The sequence below is a fragment of the Xyrauchen texanus genome, chromosome 7, assembly GCF_025860055.1.
Source record: "Xyrauchen texanus isolate HMW12.3.18 chromosome 7, RBS_HiC_50CHRs, whole genome shotgun sequence".
NCBI classification, from domain to species: Eukaryota; Metazoa; Chordata; class Actinopteri; order Cypriniformes; family Catostomidae; genus Xyrauchen; species Xyrauchen texanus.
In genome coordinates, this window is record NC_068282.1 from 33,629,055 (window position 1) to 33,654,396 (window position 25,342).

The following is a 25,342-nucleotide window of genomic DNA, read 5'->3' on the forward strand; positions in this document are numbered from 1 at the left end:
TAAAAAATAACCGCATATATTAATTCTGAAACTTGGGAAATAAAGCCCAGAGTGTCTTTCAAAATATACTACAACTGTGTCCATACTCCAAAGGGTCCAGTAAATACAACCATTTAAGTTCAGGCATGTCATTTCATTCATGGTTTGTGCTCAAAAAGGGGGTGCGTATCAACAGGTTAATAAGGTGACAATTTGTAAGGTCATGTAAATAACTTATATGGTTGTCCTTTTTCAAGGTAAGTTCATAAATAGTGTGAGCATTAGCCAATCAACCCACATAGGTTTGTTTTCCCAGTACCCCTATTTCGCTTTGTATGGAATAAACCTTTACCGGCGTATTTACCAGCTTAAACGGTCAAGTGCACCACACTTGCACAAATGGTATAAGTATTGATGTCAAAAGCAGAGAATAACACAGATTTCACATCTCATGTAAATGTGTTTTGCTTGTGTTGTCAGTTTGTACATAGTCCAAGACCTTCACTATCAAAAGTTAATTTCACATTTGGAAGAGCTCTCCAAAAATGTGTCATTGGTAAAACCTCTACTGTTAATATAATTAGATATTGCAATTTGTACTGTTTGTTGTTTGCAAAAATCTTGTTTAGTCAGAATACACAGATAAATTTGAATGGCAGTTTAAAGAGTACAATGCTTTTTGACTGTGGAATGGTCTAGTTATGACATCTACCAGCAGGTGCTAACTTGACCTTGCTAATTTATCACCTCTGCTTTTTTTTTTATAAGACTTAAAATCTGCAGCATAAAAAATGGTTGGAAGGACAGACCTAAAATAAATATTGCAAAATAAATGAAAAACTAAACAAAATGAACTTGTTCAATAGTTAATAGAATAACAATTATCAAAAATAAATGATAATTTTCGTAATCATCATGCACTCATCATACATCTTAATAATCTGATCTGTATGGCTGTGTAGGTGAAGACCTGCAGATGGCAATATGGCATGTGGTGCTTGTGAGGTTAGCTGATACTGATAAAGCAGACAGGAACATGGATGATGGCTGGTAGGAAATTACAGTGCTCTGTGTGGGACTATTTTGAGTATAATTATGAGACTGGAAAAATACATGCATTGTCATTTCCAACTTATACAAATTGTGGTGTTAAAAAGGGGGAAAATCCCACAAACCTGAAAGTGCATTTGCAAAGCAACCATTGCAAGGAGTAAATGGTAACTCGGTATGTAAGGGAAATGCTGAGAGAGACGTGCAAAGTGACTAGCATATGTATAGATGGATGGAATTACACAGGTTTGACTGCAACATTTTTGGGTAACACTAGAAATATTCTGTTCTTTAGGGGCTCAAGCCTGAAGGACTAGAAACCCTATTGTTTTTTTTCCAGATTTTTAGGGGTCCAAGCACAAAGTGGGTTTGCACAAGAACCCTATTGTATTTGTACCGATTTTCTTTTTATTATTATTAGGGGTCCAAGGACGAAGTGCTGGATCCCTACTGTATTAGTACTGATTTTCTTTTTATTATGGGTCCAAGCACTGAAGGTGCAGGAACCCTGTTGTATTTGTTCCGATTTTCTTTTTCTTATTAGGGGTCCAAGCACCGAAAACGTTTTTCAGCATCTTGCATTTTTAAACATTTTAATTATAATTTTTTTTAATGAGTCCTAGGTTTTTGTCCGATCGGGACCGAAACCAGTGCCAATGTCAAAAAAGTTATCAAAAATTTTTTTTACTTTCGACTCAAACTAGCTACAATATGCGAAAACATTGGAAGTAGGAGTAGCCAATTTTATGTAAATGGCTATAACTCTTGAAGGAAATGAGATATTTTCAACAAACTTGGCATGCTTATGTAAGAGGTCAACCTTTGATAGCCCATCGAAGTTGGCGTGGTTTTGTCACATGGTGGCACTATAATACCAAAAAAACCTTACTTCAAAATTTGCATACATTGTCTTTGTCTCAGCTGACTTCATTGTCTATATTGACACTCACGTATGTTGAAAAATGATGGCCGCCAACAGCCAATACAATTTCTGCAGCTTTTACACAAGGTTAAGAATGACCGATCGGAACAATACTTGGTGGACCTATTTGACCCTTGGTCTGAGAGGGTTGTGCAAAGTTTTAAAAAAATATCAGCAACTAGGTGGTGCCATCACAATTTTTGTAGGTGTTAATGGTTGTATATAATGCAGTGTTGTGAAAAAACACAATGTATATCACATGATAGCTCTTCTCATTCTAAACAACTTTGCCTCAAGAAGCATTGGTGTCTGTCAAACAGTTCAGTAAATATTTCAGCTAATGTTAAAAACCTACTTTTGTGAACTAGTCCTAGGTTTTTCCACCCTATCAGAAAAATACTCTGGAGTCTGATTATCAATAATTATTAAACAAAAGTTGAAATTTCGACTCGCGGTTGCTAATGGGTGCCAAAACTTTGCAAAGGGCAGGCCATTTTTACGGCTATAATGGCTATAATGCCAGAACGAAATGAGATATTTTCACCAAACTCTGTACATGTGTATGAGCTCAATCTGAGGTCACCATAAAAAAACAGCAGAGTGACGTTATAACAGGAAAAAAAAACATGAAAACAGCTCTACGCAACTGTTTGTCTGAGTTGAAAATTGGCATGCAGTGTCTTTGTCCAAGGTTCCATGACTGTCTATGAGGACATTGGCGTATCTCAAAAAACATGGCTGCCATCGGCCAATGAAGTTTGAGCACTATTAGACAAGGTTAACTATTAGACAAGGTTAACGGAGGTTTTCGACACAAAACTTGGTGGGCCTGTTCGACTCCTAGCCCTAGAGGTCTGTGAGAATTTGAAAGAAATCGTCCAATGGATGGCGCTGACAAGTTTTACACCTCTGTTATCGTGGTGTTTCACACATACACACAATGACTGTGTCCCAGTTCAAAGGCTGCATCCTTCGAAGGATCGGACTTTAAAGGCCATGCCTTCAAAGGTCACGAAGGTCAGACTGAGCATTGTTAATTGGGACAGTCTAGTCTACGGAGGACTGTTCTTGACACCTAACAACTGTGACAGCTGCCGAGTGACTTACGTTTGTACTGGACTTTTTTTTAAAAGTTACCGTAATTTCCGGACTATAAGCCGCAACTTTTTCCCCACGCTTTGAACCTCGCGGCTTATACAATGACGCGGCTAATATATGGATTTTTCCCGCTTTCAAATTGTATAAAAAAAAAAAAAAACATTCGGTGACGTGCTCAGTTTTTTGGCAGCGTGAAGCTTTCATTAGACTAATGAAATTGCCGAACGGGTTAAGGTCAAAACAACTTTTTTGTTTACTGTTTAGATTAAATCGAAGCGCTCAAACTTCCCATCATTCTGATTACGGTAGTCATTTTGTCACCCTCAAGACACGGAGAAATGCATATGATGCTGCTTTCAAGTTGAAGGCGATTGATCTGGCTGTTGGAAAAGCAAATAGAGCTGCTGCACGGGAGCTTGGTCGTAATGAGTCGATGATAAGACGTTGGAAACAGCAGCGTGAGGAATTGACTCAAGTGCAAAAAGACAACTAATCTGAGGCTATTCAACTCCGACACCGAAGGAGATGACTTCAGTGGTTTCAGTGCACAGGACGAGGAAGATAGTGACCAATGACTTTCTTGGTAGGCTACTGTTTACTGCAAATGTTTTATTACAAGCCGTGTGTTGCAGCGGGGGCGTGGTCAAGCGCCCGTCCGGAAGAGAAAAGCTGTAAGTGTCTAATTTCAAGTGCCCTGCTTCACGTGTCCTTCTTGGGAAAACTGTCACACGGTGACAAATTAGACACCGGTGTTAGACATAATCTAGCTCAGGTGTAAGCGCCCTTACCGCTTTTCTCTCCCGGACGGGCGCTTGACCACGCCCCCCGCTGCCACACCGTGTTTCGTTAAAGCCTATTTATTTTTGTTACAAGCCGTGTTTCGTTAAAGCCTGAGTAAAGTTTCAATGTACCGGTAGGCACCTGCGGCTTATAGACAGGTGCGGCTTATTTATGTTTAAAATAATATTTTATTTAAAAATCAGTGGGTGCGGCTTATATTCAGGTGCGCTCAATAGTCCGGAAATTACGGTATATTAAACTGTCTGAAAACAAAAGGGTTCACAAACTGTCTAAATATTTTCACCATGGTCCATTTCTGTATATAACAAAGAGTATAAACTATATATAATCGCATCTTAGTAAGATATGTCAACATTTGAACCACTTTAAAGTTTTTTTTTTTTTTTTTTTTTACTTAAGTAATTTGAAACCCAATACTTGCGTTTAAAAATATAATTCTGCAATTTCTCTCAAAAAATCCTGTCGTCACAGGCATGCAATGAATTCTGGGGTAGGCAAGGCCGCTAAGGATCCATCTGTTGTAGAAGGATGCATTTGGAGGCTGCATTTGGTAGGAGCCTTCGAAATAGGATAGCCTTTGTTGCGCAGCAGTGACTCAATCGGCCTTCGAATGCGACCTTTGAAGGAAGCAGCCTCTGAACTGGAATGCAGCTATTATTTATATAATTTGTTAGATATCGTCATACTGAACAACTTTGCCTCAAGAACCACTGCTGTCAATCAATTTGTTCATTAAATATTCATGATTATGTAAAAAACCTACATTTTGAACTAGTCCTAGGTTTTTCACTCAACCTCAATAAAAGCAATGCAGTACATCCCGATCGGCCTCAAGGTGACGCTATAGTGATCTTGTTTATGTTTTGGCCCAGAACTCTTAAACCGTTTGTTGCACGCTCTTACATCATTGGATTCCTTGGCTCAAGACGAACAAAACTTATATCTCCGATTTAATTTCCGTTATGAAAAGTTTTGCACTAATTTGCATTATTCGGAAAACCCAATTTGCACGAATGTGGCTGTGTACCATGTTTTATGAAAATCAGCCACAATGTAGTTCTATAACAAGGACCTTTACATTTTCACCAATAACTTCACAACCGAGCTGACTAATCTTAAACTTCTTTTTTTCCTCCGATTCCTTGCACCAAGACCTACAATTAGAAAACTTCTAATTTTCTAAAAAAGCTACTTTTTTAACTCCTCCTAGGGCGTTCATCGGATCTTCACCAAATTTTTCACACTTCAGCTTTAATTTTGAAGCATGAAAGCGTTATGAAGGTATAAGCCAATGAAATGGTCTGGTGTCAGCCATTTTGACTAATTTGAACTATATCTACTGAATGCAAAGTCCAAACAAATCAAAACTTCCTAGACATAAACAACAGGGCATTATTAGTGAGTATGCCCAATTGCATCAAATTTCATCCATTTGTGCCTGGATCCCGACAATTCTCTATTTGTGAAAAAGCATGAAAATGGCTGTATAAATGGTGTGTAAATGATTGTATATTATCCGATGTTTCCTGCTATTGTGAACTACATCTATTTTATTTGATTAGTCTCAAGAAAACTAGTTTAGTATAAATGTCTGGACTTCCTTTATCAATCATTTTCAAAGTAAAGTACAACTTAAGTTATTTTCAGGGCTATAAGGGTTGCATTTATCATGTGGGTTTGATCAAGTGTATCCAAAAGCCTATAATTTCTAAAATAAATATCAGAACTTCTAAAACTTTTATGGATATTCTGTGCTTTGTGGCTTTATATAACAGTTAAAAAGTAAATAAAAAAAAAAAAGACCAATATAACCAATTTCATTGGAAATATGGAAAATGTTAAAACAGAGAGCAGTTTGGGGGAATACAAACCTACAGATAAAAAGAACACCGCAATGAAGGGGTTCAACTCTAAAACATCAGGAGTGTATATTAAACACACATACTCACTTATACACACACATACTGTTTACAAACAGTGAAATCATAGGCTGAGTTGAGTGTTTACCAGTTAGTTTAGTATGAAGACTCAACTAAGAGGTTGAGATCATTACCTCTGAAGCATTACTTTTCTTTTTGTTTTTTAATTAAAGTTTTATTGAAAATAAATGTTTGAATTAGATTGTGTAACAAAATTATTTATCTGCGTTCATGCTTTACTGTAATCATAATCCAAATAGTGATGCTTATAAACAACATTTTAACAAAGAAAAATACATTTTAACAAAAGTTAGTTTGATAATGTCTAAATATACATCAAACCTAATAAAAGCAAATGACTAATCCTGAAAACACTTTAATCAGCAAGGTTTGCACAAATCCGTTTATATTTATATAGAGCTTTACAGGCATCTAGTGGCCACACCATAGTATTACATATGATTTTCTTAATTTCTTTCCACCAGATGGCACTAATCTGCCTTCATTCATTGGATATTAAATACCTTTGCTCCCATTTTTTTTACTTAAATACAGCATTAATTGAAAAATAATATCAAATGTGTTTTCCTCATAATTTTTAAATAAACTATGCAAAACAAATATAGTATATTAATTTCACTAATATTATGGCATTCAGTCCGTTTTGAATGGCTAACAGTATGTAGGTGTGGCATTAACCTACTCATGCATACACATACTTTTACACACACGTACTGTACTCAGACAATGAAAATAGAAAGCTGTATTGTCTGTTTTGAATGGCTAACAGTATGTAGGTGTGGCACAAACACACTCATGCATACACATACACACATGTACTGTACTCAGACAATGAAAATAGCAAGCTGCATAGTCTGCACATTTTAAGTCTGACTTTATCCTGTTTCAGGATTGTTGAACACAAGACATTAATATTTAACACCAGTTTGCAAATTCATTAACTTACAAAGTACATATACATATTCAAATACTACCTTTTTTTGCATACTTTGAAAGTTCTTAAAAGGCTTGAACCCCAACAATTGCTGCTTGCAGCTATATTTCTTCTTATTATTATTTTTCTACCGTAAAAGTGTCTGGGTGATTTTATTTTTCCAAATCCCCCCACTACTCAGGCATACAGACACACATCAATCAGAGACTAGGTGGCGCTATTACGAGCAAAAAAACTAAAATACAATTTTGGGCCATAAATCTTGAACTGTAATTGATTCCTTGCATCATGCGGAACTGTCAGAATTTTAATCCTCCCCTTCGTTTTCCCGCTATTTTGGATTGTTTGAAAAAAATTCAAAACTAACTCATCCTAGGCCGTTTGCCCGATCGGAACCAAACCAGTGCAGAATGATTCAGCAGAGTCCCAATATGAAAGTTAGCAATGGAATTTTGAAATTCTCATATATCGTATAACATGGTTTTACATTTTGAACGGATTAAGGTATTATTACCAAATTTGGTAAACGTATGTTTGTGTTCATGTTGAGGTCACACAAAAAATATTGCACACTTTTGCCTCTTGGTTGCACTATAATATTTTTTTTTAGATGACTAACTATAGAACCGTTGATCTAATCGACTTGAAATTTTGCCAATCAAATTTCAGCAGCTAATAACATAAAATCTGAATGGCCAGTCATTACGAAATTTGAGAGATTCATAAACGGTGTCAAAATGAGGTTTTGTACCAAGTTTTGTGAGAATTGGCACTATAACAAAAACATTTACGTTTTTGCTAATTACTTTGCATCAGAGCACATTAAAATCAAAATTCTTTTTACCTCTAAATCCTAGTCAAGTCCAACAAAATGTATATCTCTTATTTAATTTTATACATTTGTTTCTGCCATTCTAATTTACTGAAAACCCTATTTTTCAAACTCTAGACCATGCAGGCAAAAATTGATCAAACAAATTTTTATCCATTAAATCGTCTAGAAGATACAATCGGATATATTTGAATAGTGTTGCCCATTATGACTAATATTCCTGTATCTTGTGTGCACAAATGCCAAACTTCACATAGTTGTGTAAATATGGAAAACGGGACATTTCTGATTATTCTATTCGTACTAAATTTCATGGTTTTATGATGAACAGGGGGCTAACGTCAAATTTAAAATAATTAGACATTTATCTGACCAATGAAAGCTCTAATACATTTGTTTTGTCCACCAGAGGGAGCCACAGGATAAGAAGTCCTTTTAAGTCTAAGGCTTTCATGAGTGTATAAATGTATTTATATTTATTTGAAGAAGCGTAGTACACTGACAATGTCTAATTCATTTTAAAATATTAGTTTGCAAATAAATCTGTGATTTTCCAAAATGATTCCAGATAATCAAATGTCACCTTAATTTTTACATATCCTAAAAATATTGAATACATATTTGTCAAGTTGCCAGACATGATTAACTCTCACATTGTTTTTGGGATATGTTTAAATATATCTGGAATTTATAGTATGTTTATTTTTCCATTATCCCCTTTTCTGTCTCACGTCAATTCTGATTATTTCGTCACATGTGCTTGGACCCTGATGATTGCCGCTTGCGGCTATATTTCTTATTCATATTATTTTTCTTAAATGATGTTAAAGGATTTTTTAAAATGTGATTCGTCATTAAACCGCATTCCAAATTGTACGTAGTGTGCGGGCCACTTTTACTTACATGGTTATAACTCTTGGACATAATGAAATATCACCTAATTTGGTGCACTTATGTAATAGGTCATTCTGAGGACACAGAAAAATTGCATACCTCTGCCTCTCGGGGGCACTATAAAAATAAAAATATATATAAATTACAATAACTGTAATTGTAACTGTAATAAATTAATAATAACTGTAATATGTTGATCGACATAAAATTTTGCATGCAGTGTAAAGGTGCCATCAAGGTCTATGAGGGCAGTCACATCGACTAATCAGCTTTTAGCATCTTTTATATTGGGTTAAATAAGGCAGATCGGACCTAAACTTTGTAGGTCTATTTATCTCTTAGCCCAGGGGTGCCCACACTTTTTTGTGTGATGATCTACTTTTAAATGACCAACTCAATAAGATCTACCATCTAAAAAAACAGTTTCATTTAAAATAAGAAAATGCTTGTTGGGACTACTGCATGTATCCCTACATGGAATTCATCTTCTAATTAATAAAAAAATATATAATAATGTTCAATTTTGATATCATTCAGTTTTAAAACTAAACCCAAAACACCTACAGCACAATAGATTACAATAGCCAGGGCATTTACCTTATTCTGATGACTTGCACTGAATGGAATCAGACAGTTTTGCCTAATCCGGGCAGTAGCATCAAAATTTCACACTTTGTTCTCAGAAGTTCTTGGAAGGCGCGTATGTGCAAATCTAGTTGTCATGGCAACTGAATAAACAAAACCTCGCCTGGTCAATATTTACTCGTCAAGTGCAAGTCAGACAGAAACTAAAAGAAGGAAAGACATTATATTTATTTTTATTAAAATTTAACGAAAGAACATTTAAAATTTGTGCGATCTACCAGCATTGCCTTTGCGATCGACTGGTAGATCGTGATCGACGTATTGGGCACCCCTGTCTTAGCCCAAGAGGTTTGTGCAAATTTGAAAAAATTGGCCACCGGGAGGTGCTATTGCATTTTACATTGTGTAAATCATTGTATATACTGTTTCACAAAGAAACGGGTTGTTCATACCATATTCTAGATCTACTCATTTTTAACAACTTTCACTTAAGGACCATTTGTTTGAAACAAAATGTTCAGTAAATACTTGAGATTATTTTAAAAGATTAATTTCTATTAATTAAAGTATCTTCACCCGATCAGAACCAAACCAGTGCAGAAATATTCTCTGGAGTCCCTATATTAATAATTATCAAAAAAAAGCTTTAACCTTAGATTAAATGTCGCAAAGCTACACCAAAAGGTAAGCAGTGGATATTGCCACTTTTACTTGAACAGTTATAACTCTTGAATGGAATTAGATATTTAAAAAAAAATTTTAGACACTTATATATTGGGGGAGGACACATAAATAATTGCATACATATGCCTCTTGGTGGCACTATAACAGTCAGGAATGTTAAAAATACCATATCTTTGTGATACCCACCTGATGTTTCTCAAAATTAAGGCACTTTAACATTGTTTTAGTTGCTTTCAGGTTATCTAATTAATACTTAATATCTATTGCATGTAAACTTAAAGGACCTTTAAGGCTCGAACCCCATTAATAACAACTTGCAGTTATATTTCTGAAACCATAATTACTGAAACTAAAATATACACTCACCAGCCACTTCATTAGGTACACCTGTACATCTACTTATTCATGCGATTTATCTAATCAGCCAATCGTGTGGCAGCAGTTTAATGTATAAAATCATGTAGATATGGGTCAGGAGCTTCAGTTAATTTTCACATCATACATCAGAATGGGGAAAAATGTGATCTCAGTGATTATAACTGTGGCATGATTGTAGGTGCCAGTCGGGCTAGTTTATGTATTTCTGTAACTGCTGATCTCCTGGGATTTTCACAAACAACAGTCTCTACAGTGTAAAGAAAATGGTGCAATAAACAAAAAGAATCTTGCGAGTGGCAGTTCTGTGGGCGAAAACGGCTTTTTAATGACAGAGGTCAGAGGAGACTGACCCCAAAAAATAATAATACTAACAAATCAAAACAGAGGTCAGATGAGAATGGCCCTTAATAATAATATTACTAACAAAAACAATAGGTGCCACAGCACCTTCGGTACTTGGCCCCTAGTAATACTAACAAATACAGTACAATAGGTATCGCAGCGACTTCTACCGTGGCATGATTGTTGGTGCCAGATGGGCTGGTTTAAGTATTTCTGTAACTGCTGGTCTTCTGGAATTTTTACACACAACAGTCTCTACAGTGTAAAGAGAATGGTGCTAAAAACATCAAGTGAGTGGCACTTCGGTGCTTGGGCCCTAATAATATTAACGGAGATGCTATTTACTTTAAAGCGGATTTCTAGAAAAACAAAACTCCATAAAATGTTGGTTAATGGAGAAAAATAATCTTGGGAGAAACCAGGCTCACTGTGCATGAATATAATTGCAATATTAGTTATTTGTGTAGTACAAATCATGATTTAAAGTTAGTAAATTAAGTAAGTGTTAGGGGCCAATATTTAAACAAAGATTTTGTATGAACTGTAAGAAATGACTAAAGTCTTAAAGTCAGTCCTGAATTAACTGCGGTTGTGAATACAAATACATTTTCCTTTGTTATTTGACTGATGAAGGCTTAAGTTCGTGATTAATTTATAATCTATGTATTTCATTGTAATTGTGTAGTCCATCTTTGACCAAGGTGATGCAGACAGCGGTCAGTGAGGTGCACTGTAGTTTGATTGTAGGCTTGTGGCAGAATCATTTCCAGTGAATTCCATCTTAAGTCCAAGTTTCAGGCAGTGTTCATTGAAGTATTCCATGTCTGACAGTTGGTGATGGCATCAATTCAACCTCTGTAAAGTCTATCGTAGTAGACTGAAGTGATATCTGGCTGACATTGGCTGCAGTTAGACATCCTCACTCAGTGACAGTTAGTGGTGGGAGTTGGACATCTGGGAGGATCAGAGCTGGAACTGGCAGGCTCTGGTAACCTCAGAATATGTATCCTGAGGTTAAGACAGGGAAACAAATAGAATAATATTAGCGTATGCCATTAAGTTTAAAACAGGATTATAGAATATGAGAAGTGTTTTCGGCAGACCTAATTAATGCAGCATTATGAGTTGATGGAAGAATTAGGTTCACACCTGGCTGAAAAGATACATCTTAAGTCTAGAAACAGAGTGTGTCTGAATCCTGAACCATGTTAGGTAGACTATTCCATAGTTTAGGAGACAAAGAGGATAAGGATCTACCTCCTTTTCTGGAGGTAGATCCTTATCTACTTTTTGATATTCTAGGTATTATTAAGAGGCCAGAATTTTGCAATCGTAGTGAACGTGATGGAATATAGCATGATAGAAGGTCACTTAAGTACTGTGGTGCTAAACCATTCAAAGCTTTGCATGATATACTATTATTATAATGATATTATATATATTGGCTAGTATGTATTTTGTTTATTTTGAAAGATTTACACTTTTTTTAAAAGTAGGCCTCATACTGCTCTGGAATGCACCACTCTAAATAATGACAATGCACAAGTAAAATGTAAATTGAGACATTTGAAATTTTTTTGCCATACATAGAATGGTGATGATCTGTTCTGTTGTCACCGTCAAAGATTGTCATGACACACTGGCCACCCAGTTAACACACACACACACACACACACACACACACACACACACCAGAGAATCAGTGCTCTCAAAATAAGACATTTACAGTTGAATTCAGAAGTTTACATACACTTAGGTTGAAGTCTATCAAACAAATTTTTTAGCCACTCCACATATTTAATATTAGCAAACTATAGTTTTGGCAAGTCGTTTAGGACATCTACTTTGTGTATGACACAAGTAATTTTTCCAACAATTGTTTACAGACAGATTGTTTCACTTTTAATTGATTATAGCACAATTCCAGAGGGGTCAGATATTTGCATATACACAAAGTTAACTGTGCCTTTTAAGGAGCTTGGAAAATTTCAGAAAATGATGTCAAGCCTTTAGGCAATTAGCCAGTTAGCTTTATATTGGCTAATTGGAGGTCTACCTGTGGATATATTTAACCCTCTGGGGTCTGAGGGTGTTTTGGGCCCTGGAGAAGTTTTGACATGCTTTGACATTTGTGCTTTTTTCAGTTGCTTAAAAACACATTAATGGCTAAAGTCTGATAACACTGTATTCAGCACAAACTGGGCTAAAATAATATGTGAGCAACGTGTGTACATGTTTGTATTTTTTATGCATGGTTTTTGAAAAAACAAAATTTTAAGTAATTGAAATAAGGCCATATAACACATAATAAACATTTGTCCACAAGCCTTTTGAGAACTGGATCTTGTAGCCTAGAAGTTTTGCTACAAAATTATGTGAAAACCATCTTGATCACTCATATGCGAGGCGTGAACGATAATGAATATTGGTTGCATTTCACACCTGAGGAGACAAAAGACCCCTCCCCTGGGCCTATCAATGAGGAATGTGACAAAGAGAATGAATGTGAGGATACTTAATAATCAAAATCATGTTTTAAGTTAAAAGAAGTAATCTGAATGTACATTTTCTTTACATATAGACTTTACTTAATTTTGGACCTACACTACCATTTAAAAGAAGTCTCTTCTGCTTACCAAGGCTGCATTTATTTGATCCAAAATATTGTCAAAACAGTGATATTTTGAACTAATAAAAAAAAAAAAAACAGTTTTCTATTTGAATATATTGTAAAATGCATTTGAGATCAAAGCTGAATTTTCAGCATTATTACTGTAGTCTTCAGTGTCACATGATCCTTCAGAAATCATTATAATATAATTATTTTCTAATATGGGCATATTTAAAGTGTATTTTACTCATTTAAACTGAACACATATTTGCAAGCACAAGCTTTGTTGATGATAATGAGGCATTTTAAACACTAGATAAAATATAATATAAATGTAAAATTTAAACAATTTAAAAGAACAGTTTTCTATTTAAATATATTGTAAAATGTAATTTGTGATCAAAGCTGAATTTTCAGCATCATTACTGCAGTCTTCAGTGTCACATGATCCTTCAGAAATCATTATAATATGATAATTTTCTAATATGGGCATATCACATAAAGGAAACATAAATGAATGACCTCTCTCTGCTTTGGGGACAGTTTTATTTGCAAGATTGGCGCAAGTATCTCATTATATATATTATAACATATAGAATTAGATTTTTATTTTTGCAATTTGGTATGCCCTCCTTTAGCTTTAATAGAAACATACTCTTGAGATGACACAAATTATCATGTTTAGCACAAACTTGAGGAGTTCATGTTATCCCAGCACGATTTAAGGTCTGAAGCATTTCTAAAAAGTTTTTCAACTTAAAGATTGCATTTCTTTCATATGGAGCCAGACCAAAGCAGTTAAAGGACAATTGCAATAAACACTCAAATAATGGTGAGTGTGTGTGCGTGCGTGTGCATGTTTAGGGTGGCTGTAGAGGTCGTTTCCACTGTGACCTCTGCTGATGTGATGTGGAAGAACGGTATATTACACTCAGGAATCCGCTCCAATGACCTGATCCCAGTTCAACACTTGGACAACCACGAGTTCTGCCCTGGAGACTATGTTGTAGACAAACGACGTAGGTTCACTTTATAACAGCATTCGGTTCTTTTCAAAATTATTTTTATTATTTCCTACCTTTTATTTAGTGGAAGATGATTTTGTATCAATTGCATAATACATGACAAATTACATGAGATAGATTAGTAGATATAGCAATTAGATCATTAGAAACAAGTGATTTGATCTTGCTTCGTAATCTTGGTGTGATGACTCTTCCTACAGCCCTGGCTATTGAGGATCCAAGTGTCTATGGAGTGATTCAGTCAGGTGAACATAAGGCCAGAACCTGTGTAGTCAAGTGGGTCAAACTCAATGCTGCGGGCAACGATGTTGAGGTATGTATGATTTTAGCATTACAGGGATGGTTTGTACAGCATCTCTTTTGGGTTGTTTTTTGCTTTTTTCAGTTGCTTAAAAATATATTAATGGCTAAAGTCTGATAACACTGCATTCAGCACAAACTGGGCTACAATAATATGTGAGCAACATGTTTGTACATGTTTGTATTTTTGAGAAAATAACGTTTATGCATGGTTTAAAAAAAAAATGTAAGGCCATATGTATGAAGGTAATTCCAAAGGGTTCACATACATTTTCTTGCCACTATAGATATCCAATATGAATAAAGGATAACAATGTCTGATGCAACATAATGACTTGATTCAAACACACACTGAAACAGACAGTATTTAAACCGTGAAAGAAGCATTATGATTTGTGTATCATGTAACATTTATTTCACCAATAATTACGATTAATGGTAAGATCCATGTTTAAATCAAGCAGGGTGATGACAGGCAAACTCTCTTTTAGTAGCATTTAAAGACTGTTTTACATGGGATATGCTAACCGTGATATTCCTTATTTATTTTGGGATGGGGAAAGAGGCGGCTGAATGGAGCCGGCAGCTCGGATTACGAGACACTGCGCAATAATTATTAAAAAATGTTTTTATCTTTTCACGGCTGCCTTGTGTCATTGAACAATCATAGGTGACCGTAATCAATAACAGACATATTGCTAACTATTTAGTTCCATTCAGAACCATCTGAAATTGCTCTGTGATGGGGACCTAGGCAGTCATTAGGAGAATCACACTGGTTAGAAGGAATGGCATTCCAAAAAGGTATTTATTTTGTGGAAGTGCAAAATGTGCAAATAAATTAAGAGAAAATAAAAACCAAGGTCATTTTACAAACGGTCTAAAAACTAGAACTGTAGGTACTAAAGCAGTACCAACTCCCTAAACAATGGAGGCCAGAGTGCAATGCAACCAAATGAACAACCTTGTTCCAACATGCTCCGAACAATACAATCCATCCATCTTTTTCCTCCTCCTTCTAGTTGTGGCTGGTTTAAATACTGAATTTTAAATACGCTCTTTCAATTGGACCATACCATTATTTTAAATAAAATTAACCCTCACCTCCTCATTCTTATATTAAATATCATTTAATAAATACATTAGAACAAGAGATAAATGAGAGATAATACACAAATACAATAAATAGACTGATAGAAACATTTTGCACAGTAAAACCCCAATAAATATTGATAAATGGTGAGTAAGAAATAAGTTATTTTGAAACATAAAAATTCTGTTATGGAGACCATTTCACAGGCTCTCATCACACACTCCCTATTCATTATATTTTGCGGTATTAACTATAAAGAGAAAGACTGAAAACACTCACTTTTTAATTCACAGCCACATGTCTGCACACCAATCATATTTATTTAAGATGAGTTCTCTTTGTGGTTAAACTCTTTTATGGAGAAATAACAAATTTTATTGAGATATAAAGGCAATATAAACATATTATATCATAATCAGGAAGAAAGCAGCAACAATGAACTAACTTTAGTCAAACTGGATCAAACAGTTATGACTAATGACACAGAAAGCAGAACTCTGCAGCATCCATCCACTCATCCATTTACCCACTTCCCACTTTTGATATAAAATATTTTTTATCACACTGGGTTTTACAATTACATACCAATACTTTATTAATATAAAGTAATGGTAATCTATTCTTAAATTCCATATTTGATCATTTAATTTTCTTTGTCAGAACTATGCATTGATGCATTTTTACACTCAAACTGTATCAATATACATCAATAAGACATTGCATTTTCATATCAAACTTTTGGCAACTGCGATTACATTTTTAAAAAAACTCAACCGCAACTGTTTCATTTTAACTAGAGTCTGCATTTTCACTGGTTGTGACTGGTTTGTGTACAGCGTTCGGTGCACGTTTCATGCATATGTTCGAGTGAATGAGCTTCTCACATAAAGCCAAGGAGACTGCAGATGTTAAGATTTATAATGAATAAGGACTTCAATTTTGGTCTGTTTCTCACCCAAAAGCAATTGTACCACTAGAGAAGACATTGATTATACCACTCGAGTGGTATGGATTACTTTAATGCTGCCTTAACCCTCTGGGGTATGAGGGTATTTTGGGCCCTGGAGAAGTTTTGACATACCTTGACATTTGTGCTTAAAAACATATTAATGGTTAAAGTCTGATAACACTGTATTCAGCACAAACTAGGCTACAATAATATGTGAGCAACGTGTGTACAGGTTTGTATTTTTGAGAAAATAACATTTATGCAGGCTACAAGAACTGGATCTTGTAGCCTAGAGGTTTTGCTACAAAATGATGTGAAAACCATCCTGATCACTCACTCATACAAAACAATATAGTAATTTAACTTTTGTAAGACAATTTTAGTGTTGAAAGGTAATATGCAAGTAGGCATGAACTATCAAGAATATGGATGTATTTCACACCTGAGGATACAAAGACCCTTCCCTGGGCCTATCAATGAGGGATAGAGAATGAATGTGAGGAGTCTTAATGATCAAAATCAAGTTTTAAGTTAAAAGAAGAAATCTGACAATAAATTTTCTTTACATAAAGACTTTATTTAATTTTAGACCTACACTACCATTTGAAAGAAGTCTCTTCTGTTCACCAAGGCTGCATTTATTTGATCCAAAATATAGTCAAAACAGTGATATTTTGAACTAATAAAAAAACAAACAAAAAAAACAGTTTTCTATTTGAATATATTGTAAAATGCATTTGAGATCAAAGCTGAATTTTCAGCATTATTACTGTAGTCTTCAGTGTCACATGATCCTTCAGAAATCATTATAATATAATTATTTTCTAATATGGGCATATTTAAAGTGTATTTTACACATTTAAACTGGACACATATTTGCAAGCAAAAGCTTTGTTGATGATAATGAGGCATTTCAAACACTAGATAAAATATAATCTAAACATTCATATTATTTTTATATCATATTACATTTCATCTGCGATGGACTGGCGACCTGTCCAGGGTGTCCCCCGACTTTCGCCCAATGTTAGCTGGGATAGGCTCCAGCCCCCCGCGACCCTGTACACAGGATAAGCGGTTGACGATGGATGGATGGATGGATTACATACCATATTTATATCATACAACATACAATTTAAATGCCTGCTTTAGCCTAAACAGCATTTAAATGTAACTAAAACTTGCTTATTAGGACATATTTAAAATTTCAATACTCCTGGCCACTAGTAAAATATGAACATGTTTATATAAAATAGCATGTCAACTAATGAAAACGAATTGACTTACTCGTCTGAAATCTCTCTTCAAATTACAAACGTTCTTCGGAGTCCCGCTCTTCTTCTGAAGAAAATGTTAAATCTTCCATAATATCCTGGAGCTTTCTCGTCTGTGTATTGTTGCAAACACGCAGAAAAATGAATGAAATGTGTTTAAATCAAACCTCACAGTCGCCTGTGTATCGTTACAAACACGCAGAATAATGAATGAAATGTGTTTAAATCAAACCTCACAGTCGCCTGTATATCGTTGCAAATGCGCAGAAAAATGAATGAAAAGTGTTTACGACCTCACATTCAGGGATGTGTACATTTGCATTGATCGTCTCAGCACATTAGCGTATGAATGGCGTGCTCTGCTGGTGGGTGGGATCACATTACAGATAATGAGATGGACCTGTAAAAACTGTACATCGCTTTGTTTCAAACAGATTGCGTTGCAGGAGAATATTTGTTTTAAATTTGAATTGTTTTATTTAAAAGTAGACATTTTAAGCTTTCTTTAGACATGTTTCATGTTTGTGTGATAAGTATTCGCGGAGTTTCCGTTCATTTTTGTGACGTGTTTCTGAAATATGCTCGTGAACACAGAGATTGCTGAAAGCTCACCCTTTTTATTTTCTTTATTTTTCAAAAGCACAAGATTTTGTTGTTATTGTGAGTGCACACAAATAAAAGTAGACCCTTTATAGTCTCTAATGATGTCTTACACTTATCTGTATACCCAAAAATGACGGAGTGTTTTAAATTGTTTCTGCTGTAATGACGAAAATATCCAGCAGGACATGCCGGCGCATCCGTCGACCCCAGAGGGTTAATGTCCTTTATGGAGCTTGAAAGTTTTGGACCCTATTGACTTGAATTGTATGAATAAAACATCATACATCCTTCAAAAAAAATTTTGTTCTGCAGAAGAAAGATAATCATTAGTTTGATGGGATGAGGGTGAGTAATTGATGAGAGATTGTAATGTAATTTTTGGGTGAACTATCTCTTCAAGAGGTGCTTTGGGATTAATACGTGTATGTTTCCAAAAAGTTTACTAAATTAATGTTGTATATGTAGGTGATTGGAGAGGAGGAGGATGTTAGTGTCTATGACATTACTGATCATCCTGATTTCCATTTCCGCACGACGGATATTGTCATAAGGATTGGCAATTCAAACCCAGAGGACTGTGAAAATGAGGTACATGAAAACATTTCCAGGCTTAACACATTAGCAATGAGCTCATGTAAAGCAGGTTCTAGTGTGACTTGAGGCTTTTTCTGCCTTGAGGTTTCTGCCTTTTGTATATTTTGTAGTCAGTGCAGTAATTTTGACATTTTATTTATTTGTTGACTATACATACGGTATCGACATAGATGCAACATCATGCAGAAGCAAATGTTTTTTACCTGTCCCATTGTAGAAATACCCTATTCGCTGGTGTACATGTCGCCCGCAACCAAAAGTGTTTAGTAGTGGTTGGGATAAAGTGAGAAGTATTTGGCTGGACATATGATCTCAACATTGCGGCCAACATATGGGGTACCATCCTTGTGTAGAAAGAAATGGCTTTTCTTTGGCCAGTATTTCCTAGGAAAAACATTACTTAGTGCAACTTTAATGTAGTTCTGCTCTTATACCTTATGATTTGCATAAATTCTCTATTTGACTCTATACCTCACTGCACCCATTACCTATGCTGTCTCACCTGTTTGTGCAGAGGTCTGTTGGCCAAGTGTGCAGGGTGGAACTGAGCAGTAAAGTGGAGGTTGTGTGGGCTGATAATTCTAAGACAATTGTCCTGCCACAGGTCAGGAGTCCATCCATCTAGTCAGCCATTCCATTACAACTCAAAACAATGATTGAATGCATGTTATGAACATTTATACTTTGAAACTAACTACATATTCAATTATTCTTTATTGCTCTCTGTTCTTAGCATTTGTATAATGTGGAGTCTGAGATTGAAGAAACGTATTATGACTCTGCAGAGGGCAGCAGTAGTAGTGCCTCTTCTGAAGAATGGGAGGATGAGAGTGATAGCTGGGAGACAGATAATGGACCAGTGGAGGAGGAACCAGGAGGGGGGGATGCTGCCCCAGTCTCCTACCCCACCACAGGTGATGGCAAAATCCACTGCGTAAATGCCTCCACAATCACTGAATCACCTGGAGCCATCTCAACAATTGAGCTGCCCGGAGGTACCTTTTTCACAATTATATTGCAAGAGTATTAAGTATCAGAAAAATTATTTACTTTGGGGCATTAACTTATAGTTAATTTCAGTAGATAAAAATGTGTTGGTCATGAAAATTGTTCTCTAGCGTAGCGCTTATTTGTTGATCGCATGCTGAATTGAAATACAAATTTAAATTAGAATTAGAACTGGAGGTGGAAGTGGAAGTGCAATTAGAATCGGATGTGCAATTAGAATTGGAATAGAGTGCAACAGTGCATGTTGAGATCATATGAACTAAAATGGCTTTTCCAGCCATCTTATTTCCAGAGGTATATTTCCCCTTAATTTTTTTCCATTGGGATTTCATAAAATACTTCATAAAATAGTTTAAACACATGAACCAAACAAACCAGCTCAGAGGTGAATCATAAAATTTCAAACTTTGATTTGAAGGGAAAAATATTCGAAAATTGGACAAATTAGACACAGTAAAAGACTGTGTACTAAACATCTTAAATGTGGAAATTAACAATCCCTCGAAGCATTGCAAATTACATAATCAAATTTAAAATGATGAAAAAAAATCTAACTATTGATTTGAAATTTGTATTATAAGGATAGATATCAATGCATTTTACTGATGTATTTCAAATATATTTCAATGATTATTGCAAAATATTCAGATATATACTAATATACAAGTAGTTTCAGAGTGTATGTCATTTGCAGAGCGTCATGAGCTGCTTTGCTCTGTTACACTGCTTAACCCTGGGTTATTGTTCTTGTTAAACCCCTCACACTTATAGTTTTGAGCAGGGTTAGCACCGCATTAGCGGGGGTTAACCCCGCATTGCATTGTCAAAGGAATACATTTGTGACCAAATGCGGTGTTAGAATGTTTCAAAAAGTTGTTAAGCAAAAGACTACCAATCATATAATGCCTCACTGCTTACCTCATTAAATGTTCTTATGCTTTGTACAGTCACAGAAACATTTACACACTCTTTACTGTTTAATGTCGAACAGAGATTTCAAACTTGATAACTGCAGTGAGATTCTATTCCTTTTGCGTGTGTTTTGTTATGTTTCAGTGTTATGGTTCAGTTATGTTGACAAGTGGCATGTCCATCATGAGTTGTATTCATCCAATCATATATGTATAATGAAAGTGAATGGTGACTGTTAATAACATTCTTCCTAACATCATCTTGTATGTTCCAATCAAATTTCTCTCATCTATGGGCTTGGAACAACATGAGGTCAGGTAATCATGGGACATTTATTCATTTAGCAGACACATTAATCAAGCAACTTACAAAACGATGAAGGGTACAACACAATTCATTTTAACGAGCAAGGTGCACAAAACTTTCATCAGAAAAGTACTATCAAAGACAGAGATGAGAGTGCAACAAGATTTTTGGTGAGTGTATGGTCAAGTGCTTATGAAAAAGATACGTCTTTAGCTGTTTTATGAAGACATAGTGTGAGTCTGCTTTATGGATGGAGTTGGGATGGTCGTTCCACCACCGATGTACAGTGAAGCCGAGTAATTTGGTGCCTCTTTGTGTTGATACAACAAATGTTGAGATGGGTTGAGATAAAGGTGGTGTTGCTTCATCCAGGCCGAGATGTCTGCCAAACAGGTAGAAGTCCAAAAAGTCACCGTTGGGTCCTCGGGCTGGAATGACAGATAGAGCTGTGTCATTGGCATAGCAGTGGTAATAGAGCATGTGTGCTTGAACTATGGGTCCCAGTAATGTTGTGTATATAGAAAAGTGGGTCGAGCCCTGAGGTACCCCATTAAATAGCTGATGTGACTTCTCCAGTCTACCTTGAAAGACCTACCTGAGAGATGGGACTGGAACAAGCCTAGCACAGATCCTGTGATGCCAAGAGTAGAAATGGTAGACAGGAGGATCTCATGATTGGCTGTGTCAAAGGCTGAAGATTGGTCCATCCGAATAAGGGCAGATGATCTGGAGCCAGCTCTCACCTGTCCAAGAAGTGACAGACAGCAGGGAAGTCTCGGTGGAATGTCCACTTTTAAAGCCTGACTGATTGTTGTCTAGCAGCTTGTTCTGTGAGAGACAGGTAAATATTTGATTGAACCACTACCCTTTCGAGAGTCTTCACCATGAATGGGAGGAGAAAAACTGGTCCGTGATTTTCTACTTGTGTGGGGTTAAGCACAGGTCTTTTAAGCAGTAGAGTTACTCAAGCCTGCTTAAATGTGGTGGGAGATGGCTTTGAGAAGGTGGGAAGGAATTGGGTTAAGGGGGCAGGTGGTGGGGTGGTTTGAGAGGGAGTGGTACCGAGAATGTACTGTTGATAGCTTTAACTTTATCAGTAAAAAATAAAAGTGTCGAGGTGGTGGAGGGGGAGGACAGATGAGTGTGTTAAATGTCCTAAATTTGCTCCGAGTGTCTGTGATGTTGATCTTGTCTTGAAAACATGAAGTTTTTGCAGATGCAAAGTTATTGGAAAAGGAGCAAGCATGGACTGATACTTACTCCGATCTATATAATCTTTAGATTACTGCCATTTTCCTCTCATCTGCCTGAAGTCACAAAGAACATCAGAGAGCCAGGGGTTGGATGGTGTCATACGTGCTGACCCGAAGAGAGAGGACAGATGCTGTCTATACATGATGTCTGTAGCAGTGTTTACATCCAGGGAGAAAAATGGATTTTGAGAGGGAAGAGAGAATTGGAAAGCAGGTGGGTGGGAGAGAACGAAGGTTATGGTGAAAGGAAACCTGAGGAGAGTATGTGGTTGTCTAGATGGAAGTGTCATGTTAATTTGAACAAAGTAGTGATCAGAAATATGTAAAGGTGTAACAACAACATTATTAGCGGTACAGTTAAGTGTAAAAATGAGATCCAGCTGGTTGCCCAATCTGTAAGTTGCAGTAGTGCTTAGCCTTTCCAAGTTGAACGAGGCCAGAAGACAGTTTTTTATGTTTACATGTTTGCATTTGGCAGACATTTATCCAAAACGACTTCAAGGTAAACATTGTATCATTTTATCGGTTCATGATAAACTGAAGATGACTGAACATGATAAAAAAAGAAGAGCATGAATTACAGCGGCCTAGGGCTTGTCTATGTTGAATTCTCCAAGAACCACAAGTGGGCTGCCATCTTCGGGGAAGGAGGATAGCAGGACATCCAGATCCTCAAGGAAGTTATCTAGCTGACCTGGAGGGTGATATATGACAACAACATGGATTTTTGTAGCTTACATTGTAGTGATAGCATGGAATTCAAATTAGTTATTGTTACATAGTGGGAAGAGTGGTGAAAGTGTCCAGTTGTTTGGAATGAGCAAACCTGTTCCCCTACCGGTATGTTAAGGGGTGTGAGAGAAGTAGTTTTTGGAGAGGGCAGAGAGTGTTGCTGTATCCTCTGGGCGTATCCAGGGCAGACTGGGTGGCGAAGGCTGGAATAAAGTCCGCTTTCTTCACAGTTGACTGGCAGTTCCAGAGACCAATGCAAAATGAGAGGAGCTGTTGCTGATATGCAAATAGGCCTTAGGTTGTGTAGGGTGCAATGTGTCCTGTTTCTGCATCGTGTAAACTGTCTGTAACAGATAGCAGGTGTATTTACATTTACATTTTACTTTTATGCATTTGGCAGATGCTTTTATCCAAAGCGACTTACAGTGCACTTATTACAGGGACAATCCCCCCGGAGCAACCTGGAGTTAAGTGTCTTGCTCAAGGACACAGTGGTGGTGGATGTGAGGATCGAATCGGCAACCTTCTGATTAACAGTTATGTGCTTTAGTCCACTATGCCACCAGCACCCCTGAATGAGGGCGCATGTTATGCAAGCAGTAGACCTAGATGAATGTAAAAGGAAATTAAAAAGGAACCGATACATAAGTGCTATCAGTAAGTGGTGCATTTTCGGTGTCCTCACACAGGTAGACACTGGTGCTAGCATGAGGAGGGCTTCAATATATACACTGCTATCGTTTAGCACAACAAATCTTGTGCATGTGGCTAACCGAAAATGAGGGTCACGCTAGAACCCAGGAACAAACATGAGTTCAGTACACAGTAAACAAACGACTCTAACCTAGCAATGAATGACCTCTAAAACAAAGTGAAACACTCCAATAAGTGCGTACTTGCACACTGCTGCAGACTCCTACTGATAGATCGCTTCTCCTCAGAATAAAAATATTTTGAGTGAACTATTCTTTTAACTACCTGTTTAAGTATTTGTTAAAGGTATTTGCCAAGAACAATATAAATATATGTCGGTACACGATTGCATCATGTCTTCCAGGGAAATGAGAGACTTATTGAGAATATTGATGAGAATATTGCTTCTTAATACATTTATATTTACATAACAATTGAAGAAAATATTTATATCTCTCTGGACAAGTAAAACTTTTACGTGAATGACCAATTGCTTAATGTTGAGACCTGCTATGTACTTAAAAATTATTCCATCTGGGGGGGCGCTGGTGAGCAGGCATGGAGTAAGTTGTGTTTTTGGTGAGCGCCGCTAAATTGTGTTAAATTAATTATATTTTTGGGCGTTTTATTGTTTTAAATTGGCACTAAAACTTTCTTATGTAACGTCTCTTGTTTTTGAACAACTTTTTTTTAATTACTGCGGCACATAAATGGCAAAAAGTCTGCGACAGTACACATACACGGGGAAGAGTATTGCGAGTAGGCCTGGCACCTCGAGCAGTGACCAGAAATGTTGTCGCTGTTGAGAAATGATATCCCTATGCTGCTCAGGGCTGAATTGAAGACTGTCCTTGTAGACGAATTCAACAATATGAGGTCAGAATTACACGCCGTGAAGACTGAGGTTGTCGGCAACATCACGCTGTTGCGCTCAGATTTAGAATCTATGAAAAAGACGGTAACAGATATAGAACACGGGTTATCTGCATGTTCAGATGATGTGTCCTCATTACAAACATCTGTAAGTAAACTTGAAACAGCAGTTGCGGGTCTACAGGAGAAATGCATCGATATGGAGGGGAGGATGAGGAGGTCAAACAATCAAATACTGAACGTGGCAGAGGGGCCGGGTTCGAGCTCTCCAGCCTCAGTCTCAAAGCTGCTAAAAGACGTTCTTGAAATGAACAGGGAAGTGCTTGTGGACAGATCACATCGCGGTCTCCAGTCGAAGCAGATTGGGGATAAACCTCGGGTAATTGTGGCCAAATTGCATTATTTCCAGGATTGTGTCGAGATTCTACGCTGGGCCAGAGGGGCTGGATCCCTGCGTTTCAAAGGATCCACAATTTTCATATTCCCAGACTACCCTCCCAGCGTAGCTCGTGCAAAATCTGCATTTAATGATGTTAAAAAGTTGCTTCGAGGCCGAGACGGAGTACGCTATGGCATCTTTCACCCAGCGAAGCTTCGAATCACTCACAATGGCAATCAGGAGGAGTTCTGCGACCCAGTCAAGGCCATGGCGTATGTGAAGAGAAACATCGTGTTGG

General features: G+C 36.6%; 1 protein-coding gene across 4 annotated transcripts in view; it reads left to right on the forward strand.

Annotated features, from left to right (window-relative positions):
- Positions 1 to 25,342, forward strand: part of LOC127647069 ((E3-independent) E2 ubiquitin-conjugating enzyme-like) — a 119,593-nt gene that overhangs the window by 38,116 nt on the left and 56,135 nt on the right. For 3 of the 4 annotated variants that reach the window (XM_052131143.1, XM_052131146.1, XM_052131147.1), the window contains exons 11-15: positions 13,915 to 14,069; positions 14,276 to 14,388; positions 18,760 to 18,882; positions 19,403 to 19,492; positions 19,622 to 19,883. In XM_052131143.1, the coding sequence (XP_051987103.1) occupies positions 13,915 to 14,069; positions 14,276 to 14,388; positions 18,760 to 18,882; positions 19,403 to 19,492; positions 19,622 to 19,883 (743 nt within the window). The remainder of the gene's footprint in view (positions 1 to 13,914; positions 14,070 to 14,275; positions 14,389 to 18,759; positions 18,883 to 19,402; positions 19,493 to 19,621; positions 19,884 to 25,342) is intronic. The other variant, XM_052131145.1, reaches the window with a different exon arrangement.